Source organism: Bison bison, unplaced genomic scaffold, assembly GCF_000754665.1.
Source record: "Bison bison bison isolate TAMUID 2011002044 unplaced genomic scaffold, Bison_UMD1.0 scf7180017864063, whole genome shotgun sequence".
Classification (NCBI taxonomy): domain Eukaryota; kingdom Metazoa; phylum Chordata; class Mammalia; order Artiodactyla; family Bovidae; genus Bison; species Bison bison.
Window position 1 is genome coordinate 5,079,045 of NW_011494635.1, and position 20,183 is coordinate 5,099,227.

At 41.4% G+C, this 20,183-nt stretch overlaps 2 protein-coding genes, 1 non-coding gene and 1 pseudogene across 3 annotated transcripts in view; all 4 read left to right on the top strand.

Annotated features, from left to right (window-relative positions):
* The window catches only part of LOC104986158 (dihydrodiol dehydrogenase 3-like), a 27,682-nt gene extending 20,365 nt beyond the window's left edge, over positions 1-7,317 (top strand). The window contains 1 exon segment of the mRNA XM_010836615.1: positions 7,243-7,317. Within this exon segment, the coding sequence (XP_010834917.1) occupies positions 7,243-7,317 (75 nt within the window).
* Positions 5,340-5,411, top strand: TRNAC-ACA. Its single transcript has one exon. It is a non-coding gene; the product is annotated as a tRNA-Cys (tRNA).
* LOC104985986 lies at positions 6,859-13,031 on the top strand (annotated as a pseudogene).
* The window catches only part of LOC104986160 (aldose reductase-like), a 22,129-nt gene continuing 14,900 nt past the window's right edge, over positions 12,955-20,183 (top strand). Inside the window, exons 1-5 of the mRNA XM_010836616.1 lie at positions 12,955-12,963; positions 13,094-13,177; positions 14,152-14,229; positions 14,830-14,952; positions 16,828-16,993. Of these exons, the coding sequence (XP_010834918.1) occupies positions 12,955-12,963; positions 13,094-13,177; positions 14,152-14,229; positions 14,830-14,952; positions 16,828-16,993 (460 nt within the window). The remainder of the gene's footprint in view (positions 12,964-13,093; positions 13,178-14,151; positions 14,230-14,829; positions 14,953-16,827; positions 16,994-20,183) is intronic.

Consider the following 20,183-nt stretch of genomic DNA (forward strand, 5'->3'; position numbering starts at 1 on the left):
GTGTTTTGCCTATGTTGTCCTCTAGGAGTTTTATAGTTTCTGGTCTTACGTTGAGATCTTTAATCCATTTTGAGTTTATTTTTGTGTATGGTGTTAGAAAGTGTCTAGTTTCATTCTTTTACAAGTGGTTGACCAGTTTTCCCAGCACCACTTGTTAAAGAGATTGTCTTTAATCCATTGTATATTCTTGCCTCCTTTGTCAAAGATAAGGTGTCCATATGTTAGCACTGCTTTTACAGTGTCCCATAGGTTTTGGGTTGTTGTGTTTTCATTTTCGTTCATTTCTATGAATATTTTGATTTCTTTTTTGATTTCTTCTGTGATTTGTTGGTTATTCAGCAATGTGTTGTTCATCCTCCATATGTTGGAATTTTTAATAGTTTTTCTCCTTTAATTGAGATCTAATCTTACTGCATTGTGGTCAGAAAAGATGCTTGCAATGAAGAATTGATGCTTTTTAATTGTGGTGTTGGAGAAGACGCTTGAGAGTCCCTTGAACTGCAAGGAAATCCAGTCAATCCTAAAGGAAATTAGTCCAGAATATTCATTGGAAGGACTGATGCTGAAGCTGAAACTCCAATACTTTGGCCACCTGATGTGAAGAACTAACTCATTTGAAAAGACCCTGATGCTGGGGAAGATTGAATCACCAACTAGATGGACATGAATTTGAGTAAACTCCGGGAGTTGGTGATGGACAGGGAAGCCTGGTGTGTTGCAGTCCATGGGGTTGCAAAGAATCAGACATGACTGAGAGACTGAACTGAACGAAATTGGCTGATGTGGGTGAAGCTTAGTGAGGTGCAGAGACAGAAGCTGACGATAAGCCAGAGAGATAGTGGCGCCATAGGGTTTGTGTCACAAGAGGTTTTGAAAGGACTTTACTCTGAAGGAAATGGAGAATGATATTTTGGGTTCTGAGCAGAGTAGTTACAGAAATAAACATGCTTCAATATAATTACTATTGTTCTTATTTTGAGATGAAATAGAGAAAAAAGAGCCCTCTTTTAGGACTCTACAGCAATCTAGGTGAGAGATGCGGCTGGCTTGGACCATAGAAGGAACAGTAAGTGCAGTCAAAGTTGTTAAAATAAGGATACATTTTAAGGGCTGCATCAACTAGATTGTCTAACACATTGGACATAAAGTGAAAGGAAGAGGGGAATCAAAGCTGACTCCCAACGTTTGTGCTTAAGGGATAGGAAAAGGAGATGCCATTTTCTTAGACGGAGACAATGTAGGGGAGCACATTTTTGTGGGAAGATTATGAGTTCAATTATAGACATGTATCTTTGAGATGCCTTTAGGTACCCAAGTGAAGATGCATGCATATAGTTGGACATTAAGTCTATTAGAGAAAAGGGCTAGGTAAAATATTTGTATGTGTGGTTTCTCAAATTTAGTTGCCACTTAAAGCCATGAAACTAGAAAATCAGAGATAATATGGTATATATTGAGTGAGTGTAGACAGGGACATCAAGCTTCATGAGAACCCAGCACTGAGAAGCTAGTTTTTTCTTAAAAAAAAAAAAAAAAAAAAATGTGGAGGAACCAGCAGGAGAGGCAGAGAAGAGGCTAGTGAGGTAAGAGTGACTGTTCTTAATAGTCATGTGACGTAAATGATTGGAGGAGAAAAGAATCCAATTCTTGCAAGGAGATAAGTAAGAGAAGACTGAACCTGACCATTGGATTTGGCAGTTAACCTTGGCAAGGTCAAGTGCAGCTTTGATAGAGTGGTGAAGGCAAACTCTGAGTAGAGTGGGTTCAAGAAGTGGTGTTAAGAGATCAGTGAGAAACAGAGTAGACACAGCTTTCAAAGACTTTGCTGTAATGAGGACCACGGAACCGGCCAGTTGCTGAAGAAGAAAGTGGAATTAAGAGACAAGTACACTGTTGGGGTACCCTGAAGAGGACCGCCAGCCTTTGAGGTCAGGGGAACAGTCCAGCAGAGAGAGGAAAACCTATGATGCCACAGACGGAGATGGGCTGATTTGAACCATGTCTGTATTAGTTACTGCTGCTGCTACACCAAATGACCAAACACTTTGTGCCTTGAAACACCACCAATGTATTAGTTTACATATCCTGAGGTCAGAAATTCAAAATCCGGTTCAATGGGCTAATTAAAGTGCCAGCAGGCCTGCATTCTTTTCTGGAGGTTGTAGGGGGAAATCCATTTTTTTGCCTTTTCCAACTCCTAGAAAACAAGTCTTGTGTTGTTGGAAGAGGGTGTTTGCTAAGACCAGAGCCTTCTCTTGACAAAATTCTGTGAGCCTTTGCCCTGCTTCATTTGTACTCCAAAGCCAAACTTGCCTGTTAGTTCAGGTATCTCTTGACTTTCTACTTTGAAAAGGACATCTTTTTTGGGTGTTAGATTCAGAAGGTCGCTTAGGTCTCCAGAGAACCAGTCAACTTCAGCTTCTCTGGCCTTTGTGCTTGGGACATGGACTTGAATTACGGTGGTGTTGAATGGTTTGCCATGGAAGTGAACTGAGATCATTCTGTTACCTTTGAGACTGTACCCTAGTATACTGCATTTCAGACTCTTTTGTTGACTATGAGGGCTACTCCCTTTCTTCTAAGGGATTCTTGCCCACAGTAGGAGATATAGTGGTCATCTGAATTAATTTCAGCCATTCCCGTCCATTTTAGTTCACTGATTTCTAAAATATCCATGTTTACTCTTGCCATCTCCTGTTGGACCACATCCTATTTACCTGGTTTCAGAGACCTAACATTCCAGGTTCCTATGCAATATTATTCTTTACAGCATCAGATTTTACTTCCACCACTAGACACATCCACAATTGGGTGTTGTTTCTGCTTTGGCTCTGCCTCTTCATTCCTTTTAGAGCTATTTCTCCACTGTTTTCTAGTAGTACATTGGACACCTACCAACCCAGGGGGTCTCATCCTTCAGAATGATATACTTTTGCCTTTTCATACTGTTCATGGGGTTCTCAAGGCAGGAATGTTGAAGTGGCTTACCATTCCTTCTCCATCATCAGATCTCTCCATCATGACTTGTCCATCTTGGGTGGCCCTGCATGGCATGACTGATAGTTTCATGAGTTACACAAGGTTTGATCCATTGATCACATTGTTTAGTTTTCTGTGATTGTAGTTTTCATTCTGGAGGCCATAGGATTGAAATTCTTGCTTCTTCTGTGTTGCCCTCTGATGGATGAGGATAAGAGGCTTGTGCAAGTTTCCTGATGGAAAGGACTGTCTGTGGGGAAAGTATTTCTCTGGTGGGCAGGGCAATGCTTAGTAAATCTTTAACCCAATTTTCTGCTGATGGGTGGTGAAATGAGAAGAATCTTTTGTTCCTTGCCCCTGTACCATGTCCTTTCCCTGCTCTTTGTGGAAAACTTCAAAGAATAAGTTTAATCAGAGAATTGAGAAATGTAGACACAAAGGAAAAGGGTCAAAAGAGACTAAATAATAACAATGTGGTCATTAAGCATAATCAAGGACCTTCAGCTCTTTCTCAAGGGCTAGAGATAATATTCTGAACTATATCTTGTGAGTTGCCTTATAGATCCTAGAACACCAGGTGGAGAAGTTAACCACATGATGGCCAGAATATATCCATGACATAAGCTGCCACACTTCTGAGTAATGGCCTCAAGAAATGCAAACAAATGGGTCCTGGAACTGAAGACTAATGTACATAAAACAGTCAAGATGACACGGATCAGACCACTGATGACCATTTTGAAGATGACTGTCAGAGCTGACTGTGCTGTTTGTGCATATAGCACCACTATCACTTCTGTCTATAAGGGCTCTGGCCCCACTGGTTGAAGTGGAGGGGGGGCAGGCTTTGGATCAATGTCTGCCACACCAACAGCCCAGTTGCCGGAATCTGAAATCAAACAAACTTTCCTTTCCACCAACCTGGCCTGATTATTGGCTTTGAAGTGAAGAGCAGCTGTCCCCGCAAATGCCCTTTTGGTAAAAGTGGGACTGTGCTCCCTCCAGTAGAAGGGAAAACCACTAGGCCATTCTGGTATGACCTAAATGAAATTCCTTATGATTATACAGTGGAAGTGACAAAAAGATTCAAGGGATTCAATATGATAGACAGAGTGCCTGAAGGACTATGGGTGGAGATTTGTAACACTGTACAGGAGGTGGTTACCAAACCATCACCAAGAAAAGAAATGCAACCAGGCAAAATGGTTGTCTGAGGAGACCTTACAAATAGCTGAGAGAAGAGCAAAAGCAAAAGGCAAAGGAGGAAGGGAAATATTTACCCATATGAATGCAGAGTTCCAAGGAATAGCTAGGAGAGGTAAGGAAGTATTAAGTGATCAGTGCAAAGAAATAGGGGAAAACAATATAATGAGAAACACTAGAGAGCACTTCAATAAAATTAGAGATACTAAAGGAATATTTCATGCAAAGATGATGACAATAAAGGACAGAAAGGGTATGACCTAAGATAAGCAGAAGAGATTAGGAACAGGTGGCAAGAATACAAAGAAGAACTATACAAAAAAAAAAAAAAGCCTTAAATGCCCAGGATAACCATTATGGTGTGATCACTCACATAGAGCCAGACATCATGGAATGCGAAGTCAAGTGGGCCTTAGGAAGAATCACTATGAATGAAACTAGTGGAGCTGATGGAATTCCAGCTGAGCTATTCTAAATCCTAAAAGATGGTGCTGTGAAAGTGCTGCATTCAATAGCCCAGCAAATTTGGGAAACTCAGCAGTGGCCCCAGGACTGGAAGAGGTCAGTTTTCATTCCAATCCCAAAGAAGGGCACTGCCAAAGAATGTTCAAACTAATGGACAATTGCACTCATTTTACATAGTAGCAAGGTAATGCTGAAAATCCCTGATGCTAGGCTTCAATGGTATGTGAACCAAGAACTTCCAGATGTACAAGCTGGATTTAGAGAAGCCAGAGGAACCAGAGATCAAATTGCCAACATCTATTTGATCATAAAAAAAAGCAAGAGAATTCCAGAAAAAATATCTACTTCTGTTTCAATGACTATGCTAAAGCCTTTGACTCTGTGGATCACAACAAACTGTGGAAAATTCTTAAACAGATGGAAATACCAGATCACCTTACCTGGCTCCTCAGAAACCAGTATGCAGGCCAAGAAGCAACAATTAGAACTGGACATGAAACAATGGACTGGTTCCAAATTGTGAGAGGAGTACATCAAGCTGTATATTTTCACCCTGCTTATTTAATTTATATACAGATTACATTATGTGGAATGCTGAGGTGGATGAATCACAAGGTGGGTTGAAGATTGCTGGGAGAAATATCAGTAACCTCAGATACGCAGATGACATAACCTTAATGGCAGAAAAGGCTTCCCTGATGGCTCAGACGGTAAAGCGTCTGCCTACAATGCAGGAGACCCAGGTTCAATCCCTGGGTTGGGAAGATCCTCTACAGAAGGAAATGGCAACCCACTCCAATACTCTTGCCTGGAAAATCCCATGGGTGGAGGAGCATGGTAGGCTACAGTCTATGGGGTCGCAAAGTGTTGGACATGATTGAGCAACTCACTTTCTTTCTTTCTTTTAATGGCAGAAAGCGAAGAGGAACTAAAGAGTCTCTTGATGGAGGTGAAAGAGGAGAGAGAAATAATGGACTTAAATCTCAATATTTGAAAAATTAAGATTATGGCATCTGGTTCCATCCCTTCACAGCAAATAGATGGAGAAAAAAAGGGAAACAGTGACAGAGTTTATTTTCTTGGCCTCCAAAATCACTGCAGATGGTGACTGTAGCCGTTAAATAAAGATGCTTGCTTCTTGGAAGAAAAACTATGACAATCTAGATAACCTGTTTAAAAGCAGAGCCATCACTTTGCTGACAAAGATCTGTAGGGTCAAAGCTATGGCATTTCCAGTAGTCATGTATGAATGTGAGAGATGGACTGTAAAGAAGGCTGAGCCCTGAGGAATTGATACTTTCAAACTGTGGTTATGGAGAAGACTCTTGAGAGCCCCATGGACAGCCAGGAGATCAAACCAGTCAATCCTGAAGGAAATCAATCCTGAATATTCATTGGAAGGACTGATGCTGAAGCTGAAACGCCAATATTTTGGCCACCTGATATGAAGAACCAATTCATTGAAAAAGACCCTGATGCTGGGAAAGATTGAGGGCAAGAGGAGAAGGGGAGGATAGAGGATGATATGGTTGGATGGCATCACAGACTCAGTGGACATAAATCTGAGCAAACTCTGGGAGATAGTGAAGGACAGAGAAACCTGGTGTGTTGCAGTCCATGGGGTGGCAAAGAGTTGGACACAACCGAGAAACTGAACAAGAGAACTCTTTCATCTTCATCTTGTAGACTCTACTGAGATCTTCAGAGACAGACTATTCCATCTTAGAATCTTTTATCTAATGCTCCTATCTTCCCACCTTCTCTTTGAATACAACCCTCCCAGTCACACATGTAAGGACTTTGTCATTATACTAGGGTTACCAGGTAAACCAAGAATATCTTGCCTCTCAAGATTTTAATAAGCTTTACAAGATTGTTCCCAGACCAGGTTCAGAACCATGCCCCTGCAGTGGAAGCACAGAGTCCTCACCACTGGACCACCAGGAAAGTCCCAGGTTAAAGGAAGTTTTTAGCCACAATTCATCACACCTACATTTTCGGCTCTCTTCTCCATCTCTTCTGCTTCTGGAATCCCTACACTGTGAATGTTAGTATGTTCTATTCCCTAGTTAATGTAACATTTTTCTTATGATTCTGTATTCTGGTAAATTATTTTGGTAAATTATTAACCTCTATCTCAATATCTGATCCTTTCAAGTTTTTTTGTTATTGTTTCATTTGACACAAATTCTTCTCTCTTCTCATTTTGCTTAGCTTCCTCCTTTTCTATTAAGTTAGGTGAAAAAGTTACCTGTCCTGGTTTTGTGGGACTGTCCTTGTGTGGACCTGCCCCTGTGCAGTCTGTGTGCACAAGGTTTTGGGGCAGAGCTGGAGCTGAGCTGGTCTGAGGTCACCCCTTCCCAGGGTGTGCTGGCAACTGTCACCTCGGTGGGAGGGGGAGGGCAGGCTGGAGCCAGAAGCCAGTGTGAGCAAAGGCTTCTGTGCTCAGTGGCTGTCCCCACCCTACTGGGCCAGGCAAGTCCCAAGATGCTGGAGCAGAACTCTGAGGGTTGTGTCCAGACTGGTTCCAGTCTTTGTAAGTATGCACCCTTGTAAGTGTGCACTCCCGTTCCCTGCACTGCACCTTTGCCCCAGTGGGTGGCAGAGCCGGAGGAAGGTGTGCAGGAGCAGCCCCTGGGGCGGGCAGCTGTGCATGTGGTGCAGCACTGACACACCGTCAGAGCCCCAGCCCCTGCTCCTTGGGGCCCTCTGTGATGGCCGCCCTGCCCTGTCCAGATGTATGTGTATTCCTGTGTGTGTGTGTGTTCCTGTGTGTGTGTGTGTTCCTGGATGTGTGTTCCTGTGTGTGTGTGTTCCTGTGTGTGTGTGTTCCTGGGTGTGTGTTCCTGGATGTGTGTTCTTGTGTGTGTGTATATTCCTGTATGTGTGTTCCTCTGTGTGTTTCTGTGTGTGTACATTCAGTTTGGTACTTGAAATAACAGGGAAAATCTCACTCTTGGTAGATTTGTTCCTTGTCGTGACTTTTACTAGTTGGCTCGTCATGCTCCTAGTCCTGGGATCAGCCCAACAGGAAAGCTACAGGTGGCTCAGTTCATTTCTGAGTTAGCATCTTACCTGGCTGAGACTGGCTATCTGATTCTGGTGAATTTATGACTGTTTTTGAATGTACTATGTCCCCCAAAGCCACATCCTCATTCTATTCAGGGCCTTTTAATACATTATCTAGTCTGTGTTTCCACCCTTATTCCTTTGTCCTTGGTTCCTTATGTATATATATATACATGTGCTTAGGTGTGCTTAGTCGCTCAGTTGTGTCCGACTCTTGTGACCCCATAGACTGTAGCACTGCCAGGCTTCTCTGTTCATGGGATTCTCCAGGCAAGAATACTGGAGTGGGTTGCCATTTCCTTCTCCAGGGGATCTTCCTGACCCAGGAATCGAACCTGGGTCTCCTGCATTGCAGGCAGACTCTTTACCAATTGAACTATAAGGGAAGCCCATATATATGTATATGTATATATACACACACACAAACATATATATATATATATATATAGTTCCCCTGCAGCTGCAATAGGCATTCCAGGAACTCTTTAGTTTAAGCTTAGAGTTGAGTGGAACAGACACTAGTCCCCAGACAGCCCCCAAGTAGGTTGGAATACCACACATAAGGTTTTCTGTTATCACTCTGGATTGAGGGAGCAACTGGGAGCTCATCAAGGTTGCACTGCCCCAGGCAGGAGGAGGGTACAGGTGAGTAATACACGATGAAATTTCCTTCCATTCTGTTCTTGATTTTTCCTAATTGGCTGTTTACTTTGTTGCTGTCGATCTGTGTTTGACTGTTTTCCAGACTCCTATGAAGTTTTCAGGTGATTTCTCTTTCTTTTCTTGTCTTTCCATGGGAGAGTTCAGTCCTCCCACCTCACCATTTTGCCGACATCACTGTACATGTTTAAATTTTGTCTTCACAACGTTCTCGTGTATCAGTGCATCACAATTTCTGTTACTCTTTCCAGATTTGTTGCATTTTAATTTGTTTATAGGTTTTTCATTTATGAATGATGTGGAGCAGTTAGTAAATTATGTAAAATATGTATCAGTGACATTATGAGAGTACCCTAAAAGTTATATAACTAGCTACAAGGGTTCAACACTCAAAGTCTCTTTGAACACTGAGCATGGTATCCTAAGGCTATTAATAATTAACTTCCAATAAGCACTGGCCAAAATGTCTCATTTCTGTTTTCTGTTCAGGATTTCAGTAGTCAGGTCTGTAAAGCATAGTAATTTTGCTGTGGGAAATATAAAAGGGGAAATTTATTTTCATTTGAAGTTTTGATTCTTTATTAAGGGGTAACATTTTGAAAAATGCTATTAAACACTTTCAGATTGTGTAATTTGTGTATGTGTGTGTGTTTGTACTGAAAAGTAGTTTTTTCAATTGATGTTTGATTGAGATTGGGCTTCATAATAATAGAAAATTAAAAATATTTATGTTGGAAGTTTCTAGTCTAACAAATAGTCAATAATTGTTCACCCAATCTCATCATTATATACTACGTGAGGTTACATTGATAAAAAGAATCAAACAAGTTAACTGTGGTCAATCATCTCTGACTCCATGGGTACTGGTTTAATCATGCTTCTCCTACTATGTCTCTGCTAACACTGGACAGTGCAGCTCGGGTGTTATGTTCTTGTTATTTATAACATTTGAAGGGAGAAGAAAAAAATCCCAGTCTGCTTACTCAGAGGAGCAACAGACAATGGATCTCAAAGGCCAGAAGGTGAAGCTTAATGATGGCTACTTCATTCCTGTCCTGAGATTCGGAACCTATGCACCTTCAGAGGTAACAGTACAGGTTGTGGGTTGAGATATAAATAGTAGTGGATGTGACATGAGCAGAAGGGACTTGGGTTGTCAAGCACTGAGCTCCTGTGTGACTCTGGGAGGGTCATGTGGTTCCACCAACCAGGCTAGAACCATGTCCTCTGAAAGAGGAGAAAGCATTCAGCCTTCATTCTGCATCATGGTCTGAAGCTGTGCTTACCTGCAGATTACTCTGGGTTCCCCTCCAGTTTCCATCTCTTTCCCAGTTTGGCAGAAGAGGTGAGACTTGGCCATCAAGATCACTGACTGTCAGCTGCTTTGTTTTGAGGGGGATTGCTATGGTGGGGTTTCTCTGTATATTTCATTAGTTCCAGAACACTTTCCTTCTTCCAAAAAGACATGATCCAGAGAAGCATTTGAGGTGGAAGGTCCTGAAGATGAGGTGACTGAAAAATAATGGGAGAGAATTGCTTTTCTACTGTGGGATACCTGCTCAGTGCCAGGGCAGAAACACTCCAGCTATATTTTTCCCTGTACTTCTCTTTCTGCTTGGAAACTTCTTCTGATGGGAACTATAGTATCATTTGAGTGGGGAGGAGGATATAACTGAGGGGATATCACTGAAGGGATAAACCACACTCTTACAAGCCAGGTTTTGCAATGTATTCTTGGGTTTCATTGTGTGTTTTTATTAAATATAGTCTGAAGTGCCTGGGCATAATTCAGGCTAGTGGACAAGTCTTTAGAAAGGAAGGCAGAAAGTTGGCTGTCCGTCTTGTCTTTAGAGCATGTAATTGTCCTTAAACTTTGAGTCTTGTCTTTAGAGCATGTAATTGTCCTTAAACTTTGAGTCTCAGTTTTTTCATCTATAAAACAGATAGAAATATCCAGAGACATTTTGGAAACAGAAGACAGGACTTTGTAGTACTCAGGGGGTGAGGGCGAGGAAGGGTCCAGGCTGTCAATGAAATTCACTGGTTCATGGCTCAGTACATCCCCAAATGTCCGAGCATTTAAGAAAAACCAGGAGCAGAAACAACAGAGGGAAGTTAGACCAAATATCTATCTCCTTGAAATAGGAAAGATTCTGAATCACATAAAAAGAAACGGAGGACTTGTACTGGAGAAGGATTCCAAATGGGTCGCAGCCGCAGCCGTGCCCCACGGAGGGAGCGGAGGTGGTCCCGGCCCACATCCCAGGAAAGAGAACACAGGCGCCAAGAAAGGTCCCGGTTCCGGGAGCAAGATCAGAGAAGCCGCTCTCGCGCCCCACCCCGAAGGCGTTCCAGGTCCCCAAGACGACATAGATCTACATTTTCTCTTCTCGACTGAAAGAGGAGATGAGGAGAAGAAAGAAAGAAAGAGCAAAGAACGTCAGATAACTGAGAAGGACTTAGAGGGCAAAACAGAGGAAGAAATAGAAATGATGAAGTTAATGGGATTTGCCTCCTTTGACTCCACGAAAGGGAAAAAGGTGGATGGCTCTGTAAATGCCTACGCCATAAATGTGTCTCAGAAGAGAAAGTATAGGCAGTACATGAATCCATAAGGTGGATTCAACAGACCTTTGGATTTCATTGCATGAACTGAAGTGTTGAAGAATGATGTTTTTTTCCCTCATCGTGATCAGAACAGTGGATTTTTATATTTAATATGCATCAAAAACAGGATCACAGTCCTTCCTCCTTGTAAAGTAAGACAATTTTATTTATGATGTGTGTAGTTCACTTACCCTGCCTCAAAAAAAGAGAAGTTAAATATTACATTTTTTTCCTTTAGGAAATATCGTTTGGGGCAGTCATCAACCCCATTTTTTTGTCCTTATTCCTATGGAAACTGTATACGTTTTTCTCTTGGATGCTCTTTATGACTTTTTAAAATACATAAAAGTCATTTGGAAGTAAGTTTCTCAAATAAAGCAATACTTTCTAAAAAAAAAAAAGAAATGGAACATTTATTAAGCATTATAAACAAAATAATTTTGCCATTTGTAACCACACAGATGAACTGGGAGAACATTAAGCTAAGTGAAATAAGCCAGAAATAGAAAGATAAATACTACAGGATGTCTTTATAGGTGGATTCTCTAAAAGTGGAAGTTATAGAAGCAGAGAATAGGGAAATGGTGACCAGAAGCTGGTGTCAAGGCTGGGAAAAATGGAAAGATGTTGGTCAATGGTATAGACCTTCAGTTATAGGATGAATAAGCCTGAACAACTGGTGTATAGCACAGTGACTATAGTTAAGGATAATGTGCATAACTTGAGATTTTGTTAGATTAGATTTTAAGTCTTCTTACAAACAACCTTAATAGTTAGCTATGGGAGGTGATAGATCTGTTACCTAGCTTGATTGTGGTGATTATTAACTATGGATTCTTATATGAGAACATCACTTTGTACACCTTGAATAGATACAGTTTTATTTGGTGCATTCTGTGTGGTTTCACTGGTAGACAGAAGTCTCAAATGCTTGCACTTGGTTTCTTGCTGCTTTTACCAGGCACCTTATATCTTTGTATATAAGTATACATCTCACAATATAAATGCTACTCATGACTACAACTTAATGAGTCTTTTGGCTTCTAACAGCAAATCACTGAACCTGGAGGTGTTCTTGGGTCCTCTGAGGTCAGCAATCAACCACTGGTTGCCTGGGGTTGAAGGGTTCCTGGGTGTCCATGGAATAACTCACCAGGAATGTTCAGGGAAACTTTCATGGGTTCATCACCACACATATAGAACTAACCAAAGGCACAGAGCAAAGTCAATCCTTGGGAAGATCAAAGCTTGTACCTTAGCAATCTCTTAATCATGTGGATATTCAACATTTTTGTTTATGTAGACTGCTAAGAGTGAATCTCAGGAAGTCACCCAATTTGCTATAGAGGTTGGGTTCCACCATATTGACTGTGCTCATGTGTACCAAAATGAGGAGCAAGTTGGCTAGGCCATTTAAAGCAGGATTGCAGATGGCACTGTGAAGAGAGAAGACATATTCTACACTTCAAAGGTGCTATGCATGTTGTGTGTGAACATCTATGAAAGTGATTGTGCGAAGGTGACAATTATATAATAGGATCATTTGTTTGGTGATCTATGCTTATTGGTAAATTCCTAAAGTATTAGAATTCCTTGGTGGTTCAGTGGTTAAGACTTGGTGCTTTAATGACATGAGCCCATATTTGATCCCTGGTCAGGGGAGTAATATCCCACAAACGTCACAGTAAGGCAAAAAAAAAAAAAAAAAAACCTGAAGTATTATTAATAAAACTTCCATTCTTTAATCTCTACAGCTTTGGTTAACTTCCCTTCGACAAGAGTTGGTCTGACCAGCCTTGAAAAAGTCACTGAAAACTCTTCAACTGGACTATGTCCATCTCTATATTATTCATTTTCCACTGGCTGTGAAGGTTGGAAATATGTGTGATCACATCAATTTTATTTCTTGTGTTAGAATGTGCATCATTGCATGGATTGTTGCATTAAGGTTTGTCTTAGTAGGTTGAAGAGATGATTACAGTAGAGTAGAATCTCCCAAACAATAATTTGTGATCATCTTTTTACTGAGTTTCTTTGAATCCCTTACATGCCTCCCAGAGAAAGGAGTTAATAATCTGAGAGTCTGTGCCAGAAAAACCTGAGGAAGTAGAAGCAGGCCAGTTCTGCACACAGTCCTGAATATGACTCCTGGGTCCCTGGGGATTTCAAGAACCAAGAGTTTGGTGCAGCCGTGGTGAGCATGACACTGCTTTACATTGAACATGATGAGTTTCTCTTGTCTTTCACCCTTTCAAATTGAGCATATTTGGTGGTGCTCCCTCTGGGTGCGTCTAAACTTTGTTCCTTTACAAGGACTTGGGAGAGATTGCCTCCTCTCTTGCCTGACTTCATGATGAGGTTTGTAGACTGCACTTAGCTGTTAAGAATGGTTTACTAAGAACTCTTGATTTCAAGTTACAAAAAGCAGTTCAAACCATCTGATGCACAATAGCTTAGTGGACTATGTAGATGACAAGTCATAGCCACAGACAGATTGGGGATTTGCAGTACTCTTCAGGAATGTCTCCTAATTTCTACTAATTTCTACGCTTTATCAGGATGTTACTCATGGTTTGCTAATTTTTTCTGAAAATTTTCTACTGATGGCAAATATGACCTTGGGGCAGCTCAAGGTCCATGGCCATGAACATTTGAGACCCTTGATCTTCCACAATGGTCTCAAAGACCACTGATCTTTGAGACCTTGATCTTCCACAATCCGTACCAACTTAAGGAGAGTCTTGCTGGTTCATGTGCCTGCCCTAGGGCGTCTGATGCTCAGAGGGAAAAGGAAATCTGATTATCTAGCCCAGGTCAAGTTTGAAACTTTTATTCTGGAAATAAAGCAATGTAACTTACTGCTATTCTCAGATCAGAGATATTTCAAGAGGGAAGTACAAGAACCGACAAAATTCACAGAAGTCACTTGAAGTCCTTTTTTAGGACCTAGAAAAATTGTACTTATTACAACATGTATTGAGTGTAAAAAAGTAGAATAAGCTTCCCTCCTAAAGACCTTGCTTACATCTCCATATGCAATCACTTTGCAAATAGTATCTACAAAGTTGTAAACCTACCTCATGTAGGTTTAATCCTGGGTGCCTGGAAGCCTTGCTAAATGTGGAGAAATTATTTTGTACATGTCTAAAATGACTGCTTCTATTCCAGCCAGGGGAGGAATTATACCCAAAAGATGAAAATGGAAAACTGATACCTGACTCAGTGGATCTCTGTCGCACATGGGAGGTGAGTTCCAAGAGTAGAGAGTTAAAGGAGGAGCCAGGAGAGGGGAAACCTCCATCAATTCTTCTGCCTGTGAGCATGGGCTGTGGGCCATCAGACTCAGCAGTTCATGAACTCTAAGGGATGTGATCCTGGGGTTTTGTGGGGAGGAAACCATTGCTGAAATGTTCACAGAGAGGAACAGAGGAGGAGAATCTGGGACAGTGAGACAGATATCTATTTCCTTCCATGTGATATGTGTTCTCCAGGGTTTTCCAAGGAGGAGATGGCAATTCTTCTTTTTGTGTCATGCAGCAGTTCATGAACTCTAAGGGATGTGATGCTGGGGTTATGGAGAGGAAACCATTGCTGAAATGTTCACAGAGAGGAACAGAGGAGGAGAATCTGGGACAGTGATTTCCTTCCATGTGATATGTGTTCTCTAGGATTTTCCAAGGAGGAGATGGCAATTATTCTTTTTGTGTCATGCCATTCTTCCCCTCTTTCCTTCTTGATAATCAATGCTAATTCTTCTGGATGACACTTTTTACAGATATTTTTTCAGCTTTTATTCTTGTTCTATTGCTCATTCCAAGTGATTTTTCAGCACCCATCCGTCTCCAGGCCCTGGAGAAGTGTAAGGACGCAGGGCTGACTAAGTCCATCAGGGTGTCCAACTTCAACCACAAGCAGCTGGAGAATACCCTAAATAAGCCGAGGCTCAAGTACAAGCCTGTATGCAACCAGGTGAGCAGCTTGGCTCCTCTCCCTCCTGCTCTTTACAACCTCCTTCTTGCCCTGGAGCCTGATATCTGTCTGTCCTCTCCTCCTGTTCATACGACCTTTGTGGGTCAAAGGATACTAGAGAGCAGAGCCTGTCTGGACTTTGTGAATGAAATCCATAACGATATCTCTGATAAAGTCTGGGTAGATAGGTGTGGAGGATTTCCTCGTAAACTGTGGGTAGAATCCAGAGCTAGAGGAAGGAGGCATTTCCCTGGGATGGAAGGATAACCAGACTGAGGGTGAAAGTGGCTTGGAGCGAACTGCAAGCAGGAAGGAAGACCATGAAAACCTGGAATGGATTCATGTTGAGGTTTGACAGAAACCAGCAAAATCCTGTAAAGCAAACATTCTTCAGTTAAAAATAAATTAATTAAAAAAAACTGGAATGGGAAGTAATAAAGATACAAATCAGCTGAGATGGGTGTTAAGCGTTTGTGTGGGGTTCTGTTGGCTGAATCCAAAATCTTGGTGGCTCAGCATTTATGAGTCTCAACAGGGAGCACAGAACAGAAAAATGTGCTGGAGATGATGGAAATCATCCAGGTTAGAGGGTTAATTTAAAGGCTCATGGTGATGCTAACATTACATGAAATATTTACTCAGAAGCATTTACTCAAATGTAGAGCCCACCTTTTGATTATTCAGTCTTAGACTGGTTTTCCCATCCATGTCTATCATAAAATTAACTGTATAAACACACTTTTTTCTATTTCTCTCTTGGTGTTGATATTTCCAGCTTACATCTTTTTCTGTCACATTAATAATACCTTTCCATATAATCTGACACTCTTCTCTGTTGACATTCTACAGGTGGAATGTCACCCTTATCTCAACCAGAGGAAACTGTTAGATTTCTGCAAGTCATATGATATCGTTCTTGTTGCCTATGCTGCCCTGGGTTCCCAAAGACTAAAAGAATGGTATTGAACCCTAATGAAGACAACAAGTAGTTTATGTAAAATTCAATTTTTGATAAATAGTTTAAATCATATATTACTCAGATAACTCATAGGCACAGGGGATAAGCAGGGAAAGATGGAATGAATCCTTCTCTTTTATCTTCCCATCACCCAGCCAATTTTTCTACATTGTATTAGATTGTTGACCCATAAATAACAAATCTCTGCATTAAAATCAATATATAATCCCCCAGTTGAGACCAGAGACACAAGCTCATATCATGATTTACTTATTTATTCAACAATGAACATATTTCTAAAAATACATGTCTAAACCTCACATATCTTTTATCTAAAATTGGGATAATAATATGTAACTTCCAGGTCTATCATGATAACAAATTTCAATATGAACCATTTTTGTAAACATCTATAGAAAATTGCATAATATAAATAATATATATAAATAATGATGAAATGAATAGTTTTGGACTATTCAACTTGTATCAATACCTGTGAAAAGTAACAATTAAAAAAAAATTTCCCAGTCTTTTTCCATCACTGTTTCTTTTTGTGCCATTGTACAAACTTTAGAGCTATGAATGGAGAAAAACAACAAATGAGAATTAAAAAAGGGAAAAAAAATCCATGAGTTTGGGAGTTCTGGTCTCACTCAAACATGCATCCAAATGACTGGGAGAACTTTGTAAACACAGATTAGGAGGTGCCACCATTGAAGTTCTGATTCAGTGTGTCTGCATTTAAGCCGGGAATTTGTACTTCTAACAAGATCCCCAGTAAAGCTGATGGTTTTAGTACATGGACCACGGTTTGAGAAGCACTGGTATAGAGTGGACATACTTCGTCTGTTTGGTGAAACTACTCACAAACTGAGTACTTAGTCTCAGCTCCTCAGCATTTCTGAATTTCCTTCCAGGGTGAACCTGAACCTGCCCGTTTTCTTGGAGGACCTGGTTCTTTGTGCCATTGCCAAAAAGTACAAGCAAACCCCAGCTCTGGTTGTCCTTCACTACCAGATACAACGTGGTGTTGTGGTTCTGGCCAAGAGTTACAAGAAGAAGCAGATCAAAGAGAACGTACAGGTGATGAGTTGGGGCTGTGGGCAAAGGGGTCCTAAGGAATATCCTTCATTCTTTGTCTCTCTCTCAAGACTTTCCTTGAATCAAGACAAGTTACCAGTTCTTCCCCATGCATGAACATGTTGTGTGTGTTCCTGGTGATTTTCTCCTCCTGATGTGGCAACAGGAGAGGTGGCATGGCTGCAGAGGGTTCAGGTTGGAGAGAAAACAGAGATTTTAGTTTCAGAGTTATGTTAGCCATTTAATCTGTCATCTTCTGCAAATGACATCTTATTTTCTTTGTTATCAGTTGATGAAATTGCAATATGTGATTTTTTTATAGACCATTTGAACTGCTCTAACAAAATATCACAGATTGAGTGGCTGAGAAAAATTGAAATTTATTTCTCACAGTTTTGAAGCTGGAGATCTGAGTCAGGGTTCCTGTGTGGTCAGGTGAGGGCCCTCATCCAGGTCACAGGTTTCTCTTTGCATCTTAATATCATGGAGAGGGCAACAGAGCTCTCCCAAGTCTCTTACATGAATATGCTATTTTAAAATCTCATTCGTGAGAGCTCCACTATCATGACCTTTCAAAGGCTCCATTTCTAACAACATCAAAATGTAAATTTCAGTTCAGTTCAGTTCAATCGCTTAGTCATGTCTGACTCTTTGTGACCCCATGGACCACAGCATGCCATAGCTCCCTGTCCATCACCAACTCCCAGACTTTACCCAAACTCATGTCCATTGAGTCGGTGATGCCATCCAACCATCTCATCCTCTGTTGTTCCCCTCTCTTCCTGCCCTCAATCTTTCCCAGCATCAGGGTCTTTTCAAATGAGTCACCTCTTTGCATCATGTGACCAAAGTATTGGAGTTTCAACTTCAACATCAGTGCTTCCAATGAACACTGAGGACTGATCTCCTTTAGGATGGACTGGTTGGATCTCCTTGCAGTCCAAGGGGCTCTTAAGAGTCTTCTCCAACACCACAGTTCAAAAGCATCGGTTTTTCGGCGCTCAGCTTTCTTTATAGTCCAACTCTCACATCCATACATGACTACTGGAAAAACCATAGCCCTGACTGCTGCTGCTGCTGCTGCTAAGTCGCTTCAGTCGTGTCTGTGCAACCCCATAGACGGCAGCCCACCAGGCTCCCCTGTCCCTGGGATTCTCCAGGCTAGAACACTGGAGTGGGTTGCCATTTCCTTCTCCAATGCATGAAAGTGAAAAGTGAAAGAAGTCACTCAGTCATGTCCAACTCTTAGCGACCCCATGGACTGCAGCCTACCAGGCTTCTCCATCCATGGGATTTTCCAGGCGAGAGTACTGGAATGGGGTGCCAGTGCCTTCTCCGATGGCCCTGACTAGACGGATCTTTGTTGACAAAGTAATGTCTTTGCTTTTTAATATGCTGTCTAGGTTGGTCATCACTTTCCTTCCAAGAAGTAAGCGTCTTTTAATTTCATGGCTGGAATGACCACCGGCAGTTACTTTGGAGCCCAGAAAAATAAAGTCAGCCACTGTTTCCCCATCTATTTGCCATGAAGTGATGGGACCAGATGACATGATCTTAGTTTTCTGAATGTTGAGCTTTAAGCCAACTTTTTCACTCTCCTCTTTCACTTTCACTATAGTTGGACAGAAAACAGAGATTATAGCTCCAGTGCTATGTCCCCAATTTATTCTGTCACATTGTACACATGATATCTTATTGTCTTTTTCTCAATTGATGAAATTGCATTATGTGATTTTTTTAGGCCGTTTTGTGTGTTTTAACAAGATACTACACACTGAGTGACTGAGAAAAACTTGAAATTTGTTTCTCACAGTTCTGAAGCTGGAGGTCTGAGATCCGTGTGGTTGGGTGATGGCCCTCCTCCAGGTCACTGGCTTCTCCTTGTATCTTAACATGGTGGAGGGGTCAACAGAGCTGTCCCAAGTCTCTTACATGATATTATTTAAATCTCATGCATGAGGGCTCTATGATTATGTCCTAATCACCTCTCAAAAACTCCTTTTCTAACACCATCAAGATGTGAATTTGGGGGCACAAAAATTATGGCAGTGATCTTTAACCTCCTAATTGTGGTTTTATCTTGTATTTCCATGAATACTATAAGGTTTTACTTCACACATTTAATCTCCTTGAGTTTCTGCTGTTGCAAAGTTCCTGTTCAAGACTGTGCCTATTATTGCTAAGATGTCTGTGTTTTGATTTCTGTGTAGGAGACCATTATTGTACCTTAGCGTAGCTGTACAGGAAACTCTCCCCAGAGAGTTAATGCAGAGATCATTTCTGCGTCTCTTGATTCTGTGGTTTGACAATCAGCCAGCACTCAGCTAAGCAGTTGTCCTCTAGGCTGGGCTTTCTTGGGCATTTGCAGTTCAAGGCTTTACCAGCTGGATGTGACTCTTGTTAGAGGAGCCTGCATGCTTCTCTGTATATTTTTTCGTATATATTTAGCTAGACTGTGACAACTATCTCAGCACAGCCCTATGATCCCAAGTCAGTCAGTCAGTTCAGTTACTCAATCACGTCTAACACTTTGCAAACCCATGGACCTCAGCACGCCAGGCTTCCCTGTCCATTACCAACTCCTGGAGTTTACTCAAATTCATGTCCATTGAGTCGGTGATGCCATTCAACCATCTCATCCTCTGTTGTCCCCTTCTCCTCCTGCCTTCAATCTTTCCCAGTATCAGGGTCTTTTCCAGTGAGTCAGTTCTTTGCATCAGGTGGCCAAAGTACTGGAGTTCCAGCTTCAGCATCAGTCCTTCCAATGAATACTAGGGAATAATTTCCTTTATGATTGACTGGTTTGATCTCCTTGCAGTCCAAGGGACTCAAGAGTGTTCTCCTCACCATAGTTCAAGAGCATCAATTCTTCAGCACTAAGCTTTCTTTATAGTTCAACTCTCACATCCATACATGACTATTGGAAAAACCATAGTTTGACTAGATGGACCTTTGTCAGAAAAGTGATGTCTCTGCTTTTTAATATGCTGTCTAGGTTTGTCATAGCTTTTCTTCACACTTTTCCAAGGAGCAAGTGTCTTTTAATTTCCCAATTATGATCCCAAGCTAGGGAGTAGGAAAAAATCCTCTTCATATCTAGACTCAGAACTAACTCACCATTTCTTCTGGCAAATTTCACTACCCAATGCAAGTTATGGGTCAGGCCAAGTCAAGAGTCAATTATATGGCCCCC